General features: G+C 38.5%; 1 protein-coding gene across 3 annotated transcripts in view; it reads left to right on the forward strand.

Annotated features, from left to right (window-relative positions):
* The window catches only part of Kcnq5 (potassium channel, voltage gated KQT-like subfamily Q, member 5), a gene marked incomplete at its 5' end in the record, with an annotated part of 521894 nt that overhangs the window by 374312 nt on the left and 130652 nt on the right, over positions 1-16930 (forward strand). For all 3 annotated transcript variants that reach the window (XM_005404480.2, XM_013504414.1, XM_013504415.1), the window contains 1 exon segment: positions 9965-10091. In XM_005404480.2, coding sequence (XP_005404537.2) covers positions 9965-10091 — 127 coding nt within the window.

Genomic DNA, 16930 nt, shown 5'->3' on the forward strand with positions numbered 1-16930 from the left:
ACATAGTTAATAGTATTGAAACTGTTACTATAAATTAAACTGCATATATTTGAAATTTCCTTGTGATCTAAATGCTCAAGACGGAGGAAAATTTCAAACTTCCTTCAATTTAGAAAAATTTAATGGAAGATTGTTACAATGTTATTAATGTATGTACTTTAGGGACAGTTAATTTTTATGTCTGTCAGAGACTATATTAAGAGCTAATGTTAACTTTCTGTTTTTATGTTCTGTTAAGAAGGTCTCTTGTATATTTTTATTCTTGAGTTTTTATTGCTCATGTTTTCTGTATGAGACTAGTTGACAGAATCCCAGTGTCAAACTCCAAAAGCTTTTCTGCAGGTGAGCATACAGGTGTACCTGCAGTATGAACACAGAGTTGTGGATTCCTCTCATACCTGTAAAACTCACTAAAGGTTATGATGTTCCCTTGAAGCACACTAAGACTACATTAGAGTAATGGGGAAAACCTATAATTTAGGTAATAAAATGCACTTTGGTGCTTAAGATCACGGATTGCAGAGGAGGAAGGCAGGAGTGGGCTTTGAATCAAAATAACATCTGTTTAGCAAGGAGGTCTACCAGAAACCTGAGTCAGATGGCTGAGGAAATCATGTGGACTTCTCTTTCTTTCAGAGGCATGTGAGAGTATAGGGAAGCTATAGGCTCAGGGTATAGGAAAGAAGCAAGACAATATCTGGTTCCTGTTTCATTCTGACACAACCTGGCTTTTTCTCTTCTGAAAGCCATGACCCTAAAGGTTTTTATTTCTTCTAGATTATGCCCATCATTTTTATATGCTACCAATAAGACGTACACCCTCACTGGTAGCCCAGAGATTGAGGTTCCTGGGTCTCAGCCTCTCCAACAGCATAGGTGCTGCCCTCCCCATGCCTGGATTATTGGAACACACGGGCTGGGTTTGTTTAGCCTTCAGTAGCCACTTTGCCTGTACGCTGAACTTCTACTTCCCTAAAAACCCAAGACATGTCTGAATTCCGCCTGAAACATGTTCAAATAAAAAGAACAAACTGTCTTTTGCTTTTATTTTCTTTCCCCAGCCTTTCTTAAGCACAGTAGTACAACCATTGGTGGACAACTTCATCATTTTAGTAAAAAAGTAAAAAAAGGAGAATCATCTGGGAACCCCAAAAGAAAAGAAAATTAGTCACTGGCATAAATCATAGAAGGGAAATTTGGTAATTAGTGCCCTATATCTTAAGTTAATCAGAATAAATCCAGACTGATACCAAGACATCTGGCAGTATAAAGCCATTTGCCCTCTCATTACAATTAGTGTCAGTAAAACTAAGTAAGCAAGTGAGGAGAAAAGATCAGAGGCCATTAACTCATTCCCACTTTTCAACCTCTAACTATCTCCTTTTCAGAATTTTAATAGATTAGTGAAACACTTTGTTAATTGAATTTTGCTGATCTTGTAGCCCTGAACCGAAAGAAACTTGGATGGTCAGTGCAGGCCTGCCCTCAGTAGAGGGGTCACGGTGATGTTAAGTAGTTCTCCACGCACCAACACTGGGCAATGCTGAAGACACACTGGTGGAATTTTCTGGTATGTGTACCTGTCATGCCCTAATATCTCAGAAACTCCTCAAGGGTGGCAGAACACAACTTCATCTTACATCCTGCATATTTACAATATTCAGCATATATTGGTGTCTTAGTTACTTTTTTCTGAGACAAAACACCTGACTCACAAAGTTAGAGGAGGAAAGGTTTACTTGGCTCGGAATTTGTAGAGGTTTCAGTCCACAGTTGACTCGCTGCAAGGCAGCGTGGTAAGGTAGAGGGGAATCATATAGGAAAAACAGTTCATGGCAGGCAGAAGGCAGCAAGTAGCAATCAGCAAGTGACACTCTTTGTGTCCCTGATATCCTATCCAGGCTCCCTCCCCTTCAGGGCAGGCAGCACCCACACCTAGTATAGGGCAACATTAGTCTTAGCATTGCACCATGAATCGATCCCAGCATCACATCCTTGATCGCAGCATCACACACCCTAGATATGGCCACCTCCAAAGAGCTCCATCTATGACCATATAAGGCTTTGGGGGGACATCTAGACACAAGCCATAACAATTAGTGAAGTGAGTCCATGAGAAGCAGAACACCTATAAATAAAACTCACAAAGCAGTTAATTCTGCTAAACCATGTTATTCCTCTGGAAGAGCAGCAAAAAGGCACATTTTCTGGAACTCAAAGAACATTCTACTATAAAAGCAAGGGATGTTCTCCAGGAAAGGGCAGCTGTAAGGACAGAGATGTGATTCGTGAGGAAGAAAAATATTCTACAAAAGCATGCCCAGCCTTGACCTTATTTCCTCTTGTGCCTCTCAGCAGCACAAAACCCATCTTGACACTTGTCTTTCTACAGCCATCCACCTCAGTACAGAAGGTAAATGTCACTAAAAGGAGATAAGAAGTGTTTTTATCGCCAGATTGGTTTATTTGCTTTGCTTTTTCAAGCCTAAAGATGTTTCTCTCATTTTTTCAACACATTGTTTATTTAAGAGATCTTATTTATATGTTTATTAAGTACCTTAAATTTATGTTTAAATTTTATGAGAAATACCCAGTGGCCTTGCATGTTTTCTTATACAACTAAAAGCTTGGAGGCTTATAGTTCAGTAGTAGACTATTTGCCTAGCATGCACAAGTACCTGGGTTCAATCCCCCGTGTAGGGGAGGGGAGGATAGCAGAGTGGCCTAATTTTATCTCTAGTAGCAGTGTTTAAAATTATCAGTCATATAATCTGGAGGCAAACTTATATAGTTCTTAAGAGAAGGAAAGCCTATATAGGTTAATGAGAAATAGAGAGATTAGCTATTTGAAGCAAATGAAAACTTGACTTGATCTCATTTATTTTGGAGACACAGTGTTTCCATTTTAATCCGATTCAGGGCTTTCCATTTTGATTCTAAATTGAACTGGTTAATTTGTGATTAATTCATTAAAGCCTAAGAGAATAGACTGTCTGGGTTCCATTCAGAAACCCATTTTCAATTTGTCTAAATTAGAGTTCATGAATCAGAGGTTTTGTTCCAATCCTTGCTATATATCCATGTGGTTGTATGCACACATACACATATAAATCTCAACCCCATTAAGATCTAATTAGGTGGGAAAGGATGGATGACCAAAAGGAGCTCAGTGAGGTTGTTTTCTGTTCTCAGTGGAGGAAGCAGAAGTGAATCTCCATTGCGTGCATGGAAAACCAGGTTCCTCCCTCAAGGACACCACTGTAGGTTAGTCCCAGGGACAGGCCCTTCCTGGATTAGGGAAAGGAGCTGATGCATAGATAGATGGCTTTTAGATATAAAACACGTTCATGAAGGACTATGTGGGTCGGGACCTCATACTAAGCAGGCATAATGATACCCGGTGGCTGCCAACTCATTCCTAAACATCTAAAGTCACTAAAAGGGGGAGGAGTCCTCATCACGGCATCCCAGTGGATAACTGGGATTCACAAGACCACTCTGTGCTGAACTCTCTGGGGAAACCAGTGCATTCATCAGCTTTCCATCCCTGTGACAAAACACCTGATAAAATCAACTTTATAAGGACAGAAGGTTCATTTCAGGTCTTCCATTGCTATGAGTCTGAGGTGAGGTATTTCATGATGAAAGGTTACAGTGGAACATAGCTGCAGGTAGGGGACTGGGGTTGGCAGGTTTTCTCTTTCTGCAACTTTGGTTCCACCCAGGCCCCCAAACAACTGTATGATACAACCCACATTCAGGCTATTCTCCCCCCTCACATTATTGATTTATATTCTAGTTATCTCTGGAAACACCCTCACAGACACACCCTATGTGCCTTACTAAATTTCTAGGTGGTTCTCAATCCAATCAAGGTGAAAGTCAGCATAAACCATCAAAATCACAAATATCCCATCCTCCCCAGAAAGGGGATACCTAGTTCCTGCTCCTGACCCATGAGCTCAACAAATGACCCAGCCTTCCTCTGTGACAAAATGCATATCAATCATTTGGAATGGGCTATTTTCAAACTTTTACCTTTGATATCCTCTGCTAAAGACCCTCAGAGAGAATCTGATGGCTTAGTCACACTTGTGAGACACAGTAGCCAGCACCTATAGCTTATCTCAGCTAATGGTTTTTGGACATTTGGGCTCGTGGTTGGCTGGCTTCGAGACAGGAAGGCATGGTGGAAGGGCCTGGGCAGAGGAAAGCTGCTCACTTCATGGCAGTCACAAAGCAGAGAAAGAAGAGAGGAACTGGAGAGGACACACACCCTTCCAGACCCTGCCCTCAGTCACCCGCTCTTCGGACCAGGCCCTGCCTCGTAACAGCAAATCGGCTATTGCACCCTCTTGATCCAAGCACCTTCCAAACACATGAGGCTTTGAAGGAACACCCTAGATCTAAAAGTAACAATGGACACTGTCATAAGTATGCTTGAATGAATTGCTTTACGGGAGAGTTACATTTGAGCAAGTGTGAAAAACCTGACCAGATAAATCGTGTACAGAGAAATCTCAAGAATTAACTAACCAGAGTGTAGACCTGTGGAGGTTTTGCTGGTACCGCCCAGATTCACCAGTAAGGTCGTCTGGGCCTTCCAGCCACTGACGCTAGCCCCAGTTGTACTCTTTCAAAACGCTCTCTGTCATTATTTCCCAAGGCAAGAAGTACTGATGCCCTTTTATACCGCACTGAATTTTTTGCTATCCCCACTCCACCCTACCTCACTCCAACTTCTATGTCCTGCCCTCGTTTTAGAGTTCTGTCTTGCTTTCACCAGCCGCACCATACCGCATGATTGTGAAGGTATTTATGCATCTTCATTCACTGGGTGGAGTCAGTTCCTTTGGTAAAAATACTCATTCCTTCTAGTTCCCTTCCAGTACACTTATAGTTAATATATCTTCCAAAAAATAAGGAGAAATTTGAAAATTTAATTGATGGTAATAAAGGCTATCCCATAGGTAATGGTTGGTAAATATGTTTTTGGGATAGTTTTCTGTTCTCCAAAGAAAGAAGAGTCAAAAAGATCATGTATATGTATTTCCACATTCCGATTTAAGTGAGAAGCCATTTCTCAATCTGAATTTAATTCCACAACTATGAATTAGACTGGTAGAATTTACCAAATTACAAAGTATTATAAGTGCAACTCATCTGATGCCTTTCTTTGCAACTTACAGTGCAGTTGATGTCACAAATTCTTTCCTGCCAGGATTATGTGAGGAGGTATGCTGGCCTGCTCATCCTATGCTACTTTAAGTATATGTACTTGCTCACGCACACACACACAGGAACAAAAATAACCAGAAATTTATTGTGTTGATATTTGCAATGAAGCAGTGGTTCCAATTTTGTATGTCTAATTAGCCGCAGCTCTTCAAGAACTGGTGCACATGTCACAGGGTCTCTAATGCTGGTATTTCATCTACACAAAAATGCTATTTGATGGCATAAAACTAGCTATAAAAAACTCATAGTCATGGCAGACAGCTTGTAGATTAGACAAAGGTCACTGGTTTTAAAGAATAGTGCTGCTAATTAGAGAGAAAACAACTAGAACATGTGCTTTTAGGCATCGTCAATTTGTACCAAGAAAAATCAATCGGTCTTTACTTAAAACCACTTGAAGTGACTAGAAAAAATAAGTAACTGCAAGAAAGGACATAGATCTTGAATGATATATCAAAGCCAAATACATCAATGAATGTAATGTCACAGTCCTCTGATGTAACATATAAAGAAGTTTCTTCAGTATCTGGAAAAGAAGGTTAATTAAAGCTACACAAGTAGTCTCAATAGCTACTGTAGAATTCTAGATGAGCACTACCACTGCTTTGTAGGTTTCTTCATTTCTACATGCATTTCCTTGGTCTTTAATAAGAATAGAAAAGATGTTCTATGTTTTACCAAAATTGTGTGAACCCTGATGAGGAGATTCTGTACCTCCTTCCACATAGGCGGCACAAATCATAAGCCCTGCCCTTGGTTCTACAAGATGGCAGACAAAGCCAAATATCTACCAGCTTCAGCAAGGAAGGACAGAGTTAATACTAATAATACCAGCTATACCGTTCAACTTTGCTCCCAGTAAATCATGTGCCATATTATTCACTAATCTCTTCAGCAATTTAGCTCAACTAGAACCAAGGGAAGCCCAAGTGCTGCAAAGGCAGCAGAGCCTGTTTTGTGGCTGGCCAAGCAAGAGTCCTAAGAACCACATCTCATCGAAATCATTTCACCTGAACAAAACATATCCACCTCATTTGAAAATAAAATGCAACCTCATCTAAAAGGTGCTTCAGAGAGTAACACTAGCCCAACACAGGCAACATCAGGTAGCCTGTGGACTTGGAGAAAAATACATTTCCTCTTAGAAGTCTAATCTCTTGGCTAGATTCCTGACCAGGACTTTTTCATTAAAAACTTCACTGACGCAATTTTCGATTCTCATGCAGTTTTAAGCAATAATATATGGGTAGCCTGTATACATTTTTCCCACATGGTAGCATTTTGAAAAGATATAGTACACTATCACAACCAAGATAGTGCTATCCATACAGTCCACTAGTTCAGATATCTCCGGTTTTACCTGTACATATTTATATAGGTGCATTTAACTCTGTTCAGTTTTATGACACGTGCAAATTTGTGTACTTAACAGGACAGGGAAGAAACAGAAGAGCTGAGTCCCCACAAGGCTCCCTCAAGTCACCCTTTGTATCACCATGACCACCTTTCCCTCCCATCTGCCTGCCTCTCCCTCCCCCACTGGCCCAATCCCTAGCCACCACTGATCTGTTCTCCATTTCTAAATGTTTTTAGGAAACATTGCAAAATGTTACAATAATGTAAAGTTATGGAATACTATGATGTATGATCTTTTAGATTGGCTTTTCCTTCACTCACCATAATTCCCTAATGATTTCCCCAAGTTGTGGTACAAATAATTCATGCATTTTTCTTGTTGAATAGTATTCCATGATAGAGGTGAAAGACAGCTTGTTTAATCATCCTCCTGGTGAAAGACATCTGAGCTGTTTTAGAGTTTTGGTCCTTATGAATAAATCTGCTGTGAACCTTCATGTACAGGTTTTTGTATAATCATAAGCTTTTATTCCTCTAAAATGAATGCCTGAGTTTCAAGGCTGAGTTAGGTGGTGACTGTCTGTTAAGTCCTACAATGCACTATAAAATATTGTTTTTTTGATGGGTTGTACTGTTTTACATTCCCACCAAGGACATGGGAGTTATCTGGCTTCTCCACATTCTCCCCAGAATATTGTGTTATTGCTACTTTTGGTCACTATTTTTTTTTTATTTTAGTCATTCTGATGTCAGTGTAATAATGTCACACTAATTTTTCTTTGCATCCCCCTAATGACTAAGATGTCCAGTATCTTTCTGTGTGAGTATTTGAGATCAGCACATCACCTCTGGTGTGGAGCATCTACTATGACAATTCTATTCGTATTGCTTGCCAATTTTGTGATCACATTTTTACCACTGTTGAATGTTAAGTTTTCTTTATATATTCTAGATATTAATCCTTCATCAGGTATGTGGTTTACAAATACCTTCTCCTGGTCTATAATCTGTCTTTTTATCCTCTTCATGTAAGCTTTCGCAGACCAAAAGTTTTCATTTTGATGTGCAAATGTACCAATTTTTCTTTTACTATTTGTTCTTTTGATGTCAAGTCTAAGAGCTCTTTGCTTAGCTAAATCCCCAAAACCTTCTCTATTACTTTTCACTAAGAGTCTTATTGCTTTATGTTTAATATTTAAGCCCATGAACATTTTAATTTGATTTTTGTGCATAGTGTGAGGTACAGAGAGGTTTTGGTTTTTAAGGAGGTTTTCATGGGTGGGATTTCATTCTTTCTCCACTGAATTATGTCTCCTTTACAAAATGAATCAGAAAGTATTTTCTCCTTGTCTATTTTCTGGAAGCAACTATATGAAATGGAATAATTTTTTCTTAACTATTTGGAAGATTATAGCAGTGAAACCATATAGCCTGAACATTTCCTTTTCCTTCTTAATTACAAATTAAATTTCTTTAGAGGTTCTAAGACTGTTTAGATTATCTATTTTCTCTCTGTCAAGTTTTCATGAATTTAATCCTTTTCTTATTTGTCATTTAGGCAGATAAGGTTATCCATTTGATTCTCTTACTTTTAAAAGCTGCAGTACCTATATAATTTAACTTGTCTCATTGCACATAGAAACAATAGGCCTGGACGTCACTTTCTTAAGAACAATAGACGCACATCTATTGCTGTCATGTTTTCATGAAAAAGAAAACTCCTTGCATGGTAGTACCTGGGGGTTCAGGCCACATTTCAGGTTTTCTTGGATACCCTTTAGAGCATGACCTTTCATGACTGCAGTGGCAGACTTCCTGGCTTAAATCAAAGTTAATGGCAAGGATAGGAAAAAGAATGGAGCTGCAGTTAAACGTAGGCTGGGTACAGGCACAACTACCTGGGCAGTTTAGGTCTCAGCATGATTTCTATATGTGGAAAGATGTTCTGGATTTAAAACAGGTGATTGGACAGTTTGAATAGATTCAGTAGATATATATTCAAAGCCCAAGCTAAACAAATCCTTCAGAGCATTAATGAGTAAGTATATTAATGATAGTTTTAGTTATCGGTACTTAAAATCATCCTCAGAATGCATCCTGTAAGTAGTTCTAAATCACCATGAGTAAGCACCGATGCTGTGGGAGATTCATTTCTCATTGTGAGAAGAATTTGTGAATTATTTAGTGCAAAATAACAGAAGGATAGAATGAGATGTCTCTGTAGTGATTTCAAAGTTCCAGAATATCTTTACACACTCTCACTAAGGAAAAAGACATTTGTCTGAAACTTGCGACATAAAGTGCCATTGTTATAAATTTGGAACAGTTTTTATCTTGGGCATGGGGTGACAGGATGGAGTATAGACTGGAACCTTTACTGTCCAGAATTCTCCATATTTCTGTGATATTTGAACTTTAATAAATACCTTGCATTACTTTTACAATGGAGCCATTATAAGAAAGCATCCATCAATAAATACTGTTACACATGATAGATGCGGAGTCAGTCCTTGTTTAAAAACAAGAAATGGAATTCTAAAGAGAAAAATAGTTTTAATAAATTCAGTCCCTACAGGGACAAGTGACTGTGCTGATCTTGTGCCAGAGATACTTCCCTTTTACAAATTTCATCTGGTTTTTCCTCCTTTGACTGACTGTTTAATGAGCCACTTTAGCTGGCCTTTCCCCCGGGGTTAACTCACAACTCTTCCTAAATAATCTCAAAGTCATTTTGCTGGCACAGGTGTTGTTTTCCAGGCAGCTGTTGCCAACAGGAAGCATAATAATTAGCAAACTTCAGTTATGGAGAATCTGGAGTCTCATTTCTGGCAGTGGCTGTATGTGCCACACACAGGGTAATGCTTTTGAAACTCACTGTTTTATGAGGAGATTTTGACACTGTAACAAAAGAGCTCAGTACGCTTCTAAGTATTTACTTCTTTTTGTCTGAGAACAACTCATAAAGGATTAGGGATTATGTCACCCCTTGCAGCAAAATGAAAGCTTTGTTCTCTTTAGAACTTGGCAATTGTATTTCAGAATCTACTTTCAACTCAGATATTTTGCATACACCACGTAGCTGCAGTCAGCTACCCTTTCTATTTTAGAGGAGAGAGGACCATTATTTGACTTGTACATTTAGGATTGAGACTGATTCTTAAATGTGCAGTATTAGTGACCTGAAGATGAATCAGATTCTACTATAGGAAATTTAGACAGGATTTGGTATTCCTTAGGTGTTCTTTGTTACAAGATGAACTTTAGACGTTAACAATGATGTGCTTTAGTCAACATGCTTGGGTGCTCAGAAATAGTAACAGAGCTACTAACTGTGGTTTCTCTCTCTGATGTATTTTATCTGATATTTTAGGAGTTCGTGATGATTGTCGTCTTTGGTTTGGAGTTCATCATTCGAATCTGGTCAGCGGGTTGCTGTTGTCGGTACAGAGGATGGCAAGGAAGACTGAGGTTTGCCCGAAAGCCCTTCTGTGTCATAGGTGAATATTGAAGTCCTAGCTCCCTGAATGTGTGACTCTGCCTCCTTTTGGTCTGTCTTCTGCTTTGCAACATTTGAGTAAGTGCAAACATCCGGGGAGCACTTACGTTGGAGCACACACCTGTGTTTTAGAAAGTGCTGAGTCATTTAATCTTCACCTCCTCACTTGCACACTGTAGATCTTTTTATTATCTTCACTTTACAGGTGAAGAAATACAGGCAGAAAGGCAAAGTAAGTTGTGGAAAGGCATACACATAGTAAGTGGTAGAGCTGGAACTGGAGCCAATGTATCCTCCTCTCGAATACCATATACATTAACTGAAGTTATACGGAAATATATGGTTCTTCAGTGTTACCCTGAAGAAGGCAACTCATACTTCAACCACTATGAAAATGTTAGCTGTACAATATGACATCAGGCTGTGCTCTTAATCAGGTGTAATGAATACCAGTATATTATTTCTGGTAATGTATATCAATTAATATGCATCAAGAATGATTGCAAATATGGTTTTCTTTATGCGTGGGTAATCTTAGATTTGACTAAGTGTTTTACACTCTGAAATAAGATTGCCATCCTTACACAATTACCAAAGAAGTAGTGCATCTTAGTACCACCCTATCTGCTGTGCTTTCACAGCGATTCCATTCTGCTCATTTTCACTGTAACATTATATTGCTCAGTGAAGATGCCAGCGGGTATTCTGGAGTTCAAATCTGGTGCTTCCACTAATACGTTTAAAAGCATATCCAAAAATTGAAACTTTCATACATTAAAGCTATTGTTGTTGTTGGGATTAGACAGCTCCGTTTTGTTTTCGGGCTCATCTTTTTCACTTCTTACACAGCCATTCAAACCTGAATGCTGGGAGTCCTTGGGGAGGGTTCTCACTCCTCCTGTTCCCCACCTGAGAAAGTGGGGTTTTAATTTACAAAGTAGTTCTGACTTACGCGTCCACACCAGGTTTGCCTATTTGTTTTTGGTTTTGGTTTTGGTTTTGGTTTTTCTCCGGTACCGGGAACAGAACTCTCGACCTTGCGCTTGCCAGGCAGGCGCTTTGCCGCTGAGCTAAATCCCCAGCCCTGCCTATTTGTTTTAGAAGTCGGGAATTGTCGAAGCATCTCTCGTTTGCTCCGTTTCTCCTGCCCCTGTGGCGGCAGCGGAGTAGATCCAAGATGGAGCCTCCCCATCCACAGCACTGTCAGGAAGCACCCTTTGCTCCTGCTGGTTTTGCAGGATATATACTTCCGGAGAATTCAACTAGAATTTAGGGAACTTCAGAGTTACAATAATGAAAGTAGTGACATTCTAAATTAAATCCATCTTGAAATACCTGTATGGCTTCACTAATGTGATCTATTAGCCCACCTATTTCTCATCAATCAGAATAAGCCTTCATTTTGGGAGCTATCATCCTGAGATATAAAGAAGGCTGGTGGTAATTTCCAGCCTTGCAGGTCTGTCCAACTACAAGGCAAATGAGTGAAGGCATTGATTTCTTTCCCTGATGATTTCTCTTCTTTCTGAATTCTTCGCTCAAGCAACATTATGAAGGGCTGTAACTTGACATGAAAGTACTGCACAACAAGTACTCTCTGTCCCATGAGAGACCCAAACAAAACAATTCACAAGGCAGACAGCTGGCCAGGATTCACTCAACCTGTACGGGATAAGGTCGGTTCATGGATGACTGCAGGAATGTTCCATTCCAGATTTTAAAACCAATTAAAAGTTGGTTTTGTTCCAATTCCAGAGGCAATGCCAACGTATTTCTGGCATGCGGGCTAAAAAGAAAGTTCTTTCCCAGATGCCTGCTGCTTTTTGATAGCTGTTTTCCACAGTGGGCCCGTTATCACATCTTAGTCCTTTAATCTTTCCCTTTCTGTCACAGGTCCTTGCAGGTCATTTTCTAAAACTGATGCTGTGTTACCTGTAAGCTTACTTGCCTTTGCACCTATCAACAGGGACCTCAGAAATTTCATAACACATGGTTTAGGCAAAAATCACAGTTTTCTTAGCTGTTCAGGCCTTTTCCTTCAATGTATAGTTTACATCTACTAAATTAATTGCTTGACTGAAAATTCCATGTGTAAATATATGATGAACTCCCAATTGAACAAAGACCAGACATGTACTTATGGTAATGACAGCCATGCAGGGGCTGAGGATTTTAGCTCAGCAGCACAGTGCCTGCCTGGCAAGTGCAAGGTCGTGAGTTCCATTCCCGGCACCAGAAAAAAAAAAAAAATAAATAAATAAATAAATAAAAGGGCTGGGGATTTACCTGGGGCTGGGGATTTAGCTCAGCAGCACAGCGCCTGCCTGGCAAGTGCAAGGTCGTGAGTCCCATTCCCGGCACCAGAAAAAAGCAAAAAAAAAAATGATAGCCATGCATTTTTCACTATTTTATTAAGTGTTCATGTTACAATTTTTATCTAGGTTCCAGCTGAACTGATGAAACACGTTCAAAGTGGCTTATCCATATGAAATTAGTAAAAATTAACCTCTCAGACCCAAATGTCACCTGCTTGAAGGTAGCAGACTGTTCTAGATGGCTCCTGAGACCTTTTCTAGACCTATTTAGTAGGTCCAAAACATGCTTGACAAAATGGTAAAGTGCGCCCTATGGTTCCTTTATTCAAGCAAATATATACTGGATAAATGACCAAAACAAATGACACATCTCTCTCATCTATCTATGAGAGCCATTCTGAATGAGAGATTGAAAGTGTAGCCAAAACTTCTCAAGATTTCCTGAATTTGTAAGGTTTGATTCCTCTGAACATGCCAAATGCACACCCAAGTCTTTGTACAAGTCTTGAGTATTCAAGAAAAGAACACAGTAAAGATAGAATTCTGGCTGTCATGCCTTCAATATGACAATGCTCTCTACAAGCATAGCTATGTTGTCACCTTTTCCCATGGGAGAGAGACAGAAGCTGCATCCATGGTCAGCCCGCAAGCCTCTGATAGTACCCTGCCTTACTGACCAACTGATAGTATTTGGACCCAATTTGATAGCGGTCCTGTGGGCTAGTTCCCAAAGATGTTAGTAATTCCCTTTCTGAACTGCCCACTCTTTTCATCCTTGAAATCCAGGCAGAACCAGGAGCATTTCAAAAATTCATTGATTTAAGAAATCAAAAAATCATTATATACTTGTGTTTAGAGAACATATCTTAAACAATCATCACCTAAGAGAATAGAAAAGTCAGTTCAATTTTTTAAATTAAGGGCTTCCTTTCATGACTATATTGTTTTTCTGCTCGCTTATGAGAGTTTGCTTGGAAAATTGGTAAAATCTTATCCGTTCTTCCTTCATCCTTTGTGTTCAATGTGCATATCTCCCATAAGTTGCTTTCAAAATAACATTTCTGTAGTTGTAGGCAATAATCATCTCATCAATGATTTGTAAATTTAAGTATATTTTGGGGTAAACTACTTAAACTGCCCTTCATTTACCAGTGCTGGATGCTTTATGATCTTTCTCCATTCAAGCACAAGTCATCCACCAAAATAGCATCAGTACTCAGAATGTATGAATAGCCTCAACGTCCTGTGCTATAGTCATTTTTTCCAGCTTTCATTAATGGCTTTCCTGAAAATTGCAAATAGCACCAAAGACAGATACCCCAATATGTCAGAAAACCAACACATTATTCCCAACAGTGGCTTTATTTTTTATTCCTTGGTGACTCAGAAATACACATATTAACAGGCCATATAGTTCAGTCTTTTGTGTGTCTCAGTAAAGCAGAAACTACCAGCCTGTTAGTAACCCTGACTCTGTATTTGATGCAAAATATAAGTAGATTTCTTATTGCTATTTTAAGAGTCACTCTTCCGTGTAATATTTCCACAATAGTATGAACGAGGAAGATAACAGCACAACTGCCCTCCTCCCCATGAATTGAGCATCTACCTTTGATTTGAGATAACAGTTCTTCAGGAAAATGTGGAGTATTTTTTAATTTAAAAATGTAGCTAGCCTCTTTCTTGATTCAAAGACAATTAACACATATGACTGAGACCACTGTAATATATATGTGAGATCATCATGTTACAAGGTAACTTAAGCACAAACATGTTCAAAAGTTAAACCAGAGAGTTCCAGAACTCGCAGTGGGTTGTAAAGTGGACTTGAGACATCATTTTTCTGCTTGTCTATCTCTCCATCTTTTCTCCTAAGAGAGTTGCTCTTGAACTGGGTCGTTTTTTTCTACACCCTTTAATCTCTTCTCCCTTTTAGTACAAACTATATTCCTATAGGCTATTTTTTGTCAGTTATGATCTTCTGCAACTTTTCTTGACTTCTAAGTGCCCAAACTCCTTAGTTTCAGTCCACAAAAGATTCCTTCCTATGATTAACTGGACTATCCAAGAGCTATTAAAGCCTGTTGGATTGATCATAGAACATTAAAGCCATTTCATTGCCTTTAGTTAATAGTAGCTATTACTTACTGAGAACCATTATGTACAAATTAGAGCTCTAAGCACTTTATAAATATTGTCCCACTTAATCCTACATAAACACTAAGCATCTCATTTTATAAATGAAAAAGTAAGAAAAGACTTAAGAAATTTGTTTGAAGTCAGAATGTGGAAGGCAAAGGAACAAAGATTTCTTTCTTATTTTCCACGCTGAAAAATATACCTACCCAGCTGTGAAAAAAGTACTATTGTTGAACAATTTTAAATTAAATTTAGTTGAACTTTGTGCATGATCATCAATCTAAAAACAGAAAACAAATAATATTAGCACAAACCTTTCTTTTCAATGAACTAAGAAATGCCCATATCTTGTACTCTGATTAACTAAGCTAAAGATAACAATACGCAATGTTGTAACCACTGTTATGCTTATATTATCTTGTTTTGAAATTTTTTTCTGTTTAAAATAAAAAAGAATAAACAAATATATGAGATTAAAAAAATAAAAACAGAGAACATAGTACTTTTATGTTTATCATTAGTTATTTGAATTATTTGAATAATAAGCCAGATATTATAAAATGACCTTAAAAGCAATATCAGCCATGTTTATAGCAACTGTACCAGATTATTCATCACTGCTTTCTACCCTGAAGGGAAAATTTGGGAGCAAATAGGCATATTTGTCTTGTATCAAATTGCATACATGCCTGAACAAAGTTACCGTCAGATTTCCAGGGCATTTCCAAATTGGAAGCATCTTGAAGGATAAGTAATGTTACTCCTAGGAATGCCATCAGATGTTTAGATGCATTTAGGTGTTCAGGCAGACTATTATTAATATAGGTAATTGTTTATGTGACTGTTGACCTGGTCCACAAAATGAACTTATAGTATGATAATAGCATTTGAGCACATAGAGAATACTCCGTGGCTATTCATAGTGGCTCACGTCTGTAATCCTAGCGCTCAGTCAGCTGAGGCAGGAGGATTGCTGTGAGTTCAAGGCCATCTTGGGCTACAAAATGAGTTCAAAGCCAGTATGAACTCCTTAGTGAAACCCTATCTCAATAAGACCAAAAAAAAGTATTCTTAGAAGAAAATTAATAAAGATTATTTCCCACTTCCATAAACTTTAGAATAAAGACATTTCCCACTTCTATAAACTTTCTTTAAAGAGCACTATGATACACTTTACTAATTTTAATCAATCATAACTTAAATATAAAGTTCATTCACAGGCAGAGACACCATCGTAGTGTAAAGAATAAAAACTTGAGTAAAACAAGGTCCCTACCTGTAAGAATGCAGTCTCCTGCGTCCTCAGAAAAGAGCTAATCCAACAGTAAGGACACTAATTATGGTGTTACACAGCAAAAGTGATAGAATTGAGGTAGTTAGAGTAATAAGTACAGTAGATGGATCATCATAATTTATTGAATATAACAAAGGAGCAAAAGATTATTCCAGCTTTTCAACTTAGCCATCTTAAAAAAAAAGTATTTACAAAAGTCCCATCATATCTAAGCGTGGTTTCAGATACCGGAGACTAAAAAAGAAAACTTGGAGCTACCTGAGACTCAGTGGTCCAATAAAGTCTGTCTAAGTAATGTACAGTTGAGGTGACCTAAATATTAAAATGGAGTGGATCACGAACAGATTTAAATACACGTCATTCCAGGCTAAGGAAGGATAATTGCAAAGATCCTTGACACCTGATGAGCTCGTCTTGTGTGACACCCCATTATCTTCCTATGCCTTCCATGTACAAGGAGGAGACATAAAGGTTTGTGTCTGGAGCCCAGTTAGCCCTGGGGACTATAGTAAAATGTGGTGATAGACAGGCAACAGTCACAACCCCAGGGCACAGGGCGCTATGAGCAAGGCAACTTCAAACAGGTTTCCGGGTAAAGGTCCAGGAGGCTGCTGGCAGACCTATCAGGGACACTTGGGTTAAAAACAACACTAAATAATCAACAAAAGGTATGAGCATATAAGGCTGTGGCTTTTTATTCAGCTAAAAAAACTTCTCATCAGCAATATATAAATCATTACCCATTGTGAAGGATACATAAACCACTGCAAATAGCTTATAAGTTGTAAGGGAAAAATCGCCCCCTGCCTTTTCCATATTTCTGCACTTAGATACATGAAATTCGACATTTAAAAAGATAACGTATTTTCTTTTTCTATTTTAAAGAAAATAGTACAAAAAAAGAACAATAGCAAAATACAAACAAAATGACACAAGGACTTTAAAAATGATAGGGAGTTTCAAACCAAATGACAGGGATTAACAGTGGTTGCTATATTACATATTGTTATGTATAATACATAATAAAAAAAGAGGAAGAAATTGCTCAAAGAAAGGAAAACAGGGATGAGGGAAAGAAGAAAAAGGAAGTAC

The sequence above is a fragment of the Chinchilla lanigera genome, unplaced genomic scaffold (assembly GCF_000276665.1).
Source record: "Chinchilla lanigera isolate Chin_1 unplaced genomic scaffold, ChiLan1.0 scaffold00087, whole genome shotgun sequence".
Classification (NCBI taxonomy): Eukaryota; Metazoa; Chordata; class Mammalia; order Rodentia; family Chinchillidae; genus Chinchilla; species Chinchilla lanigera.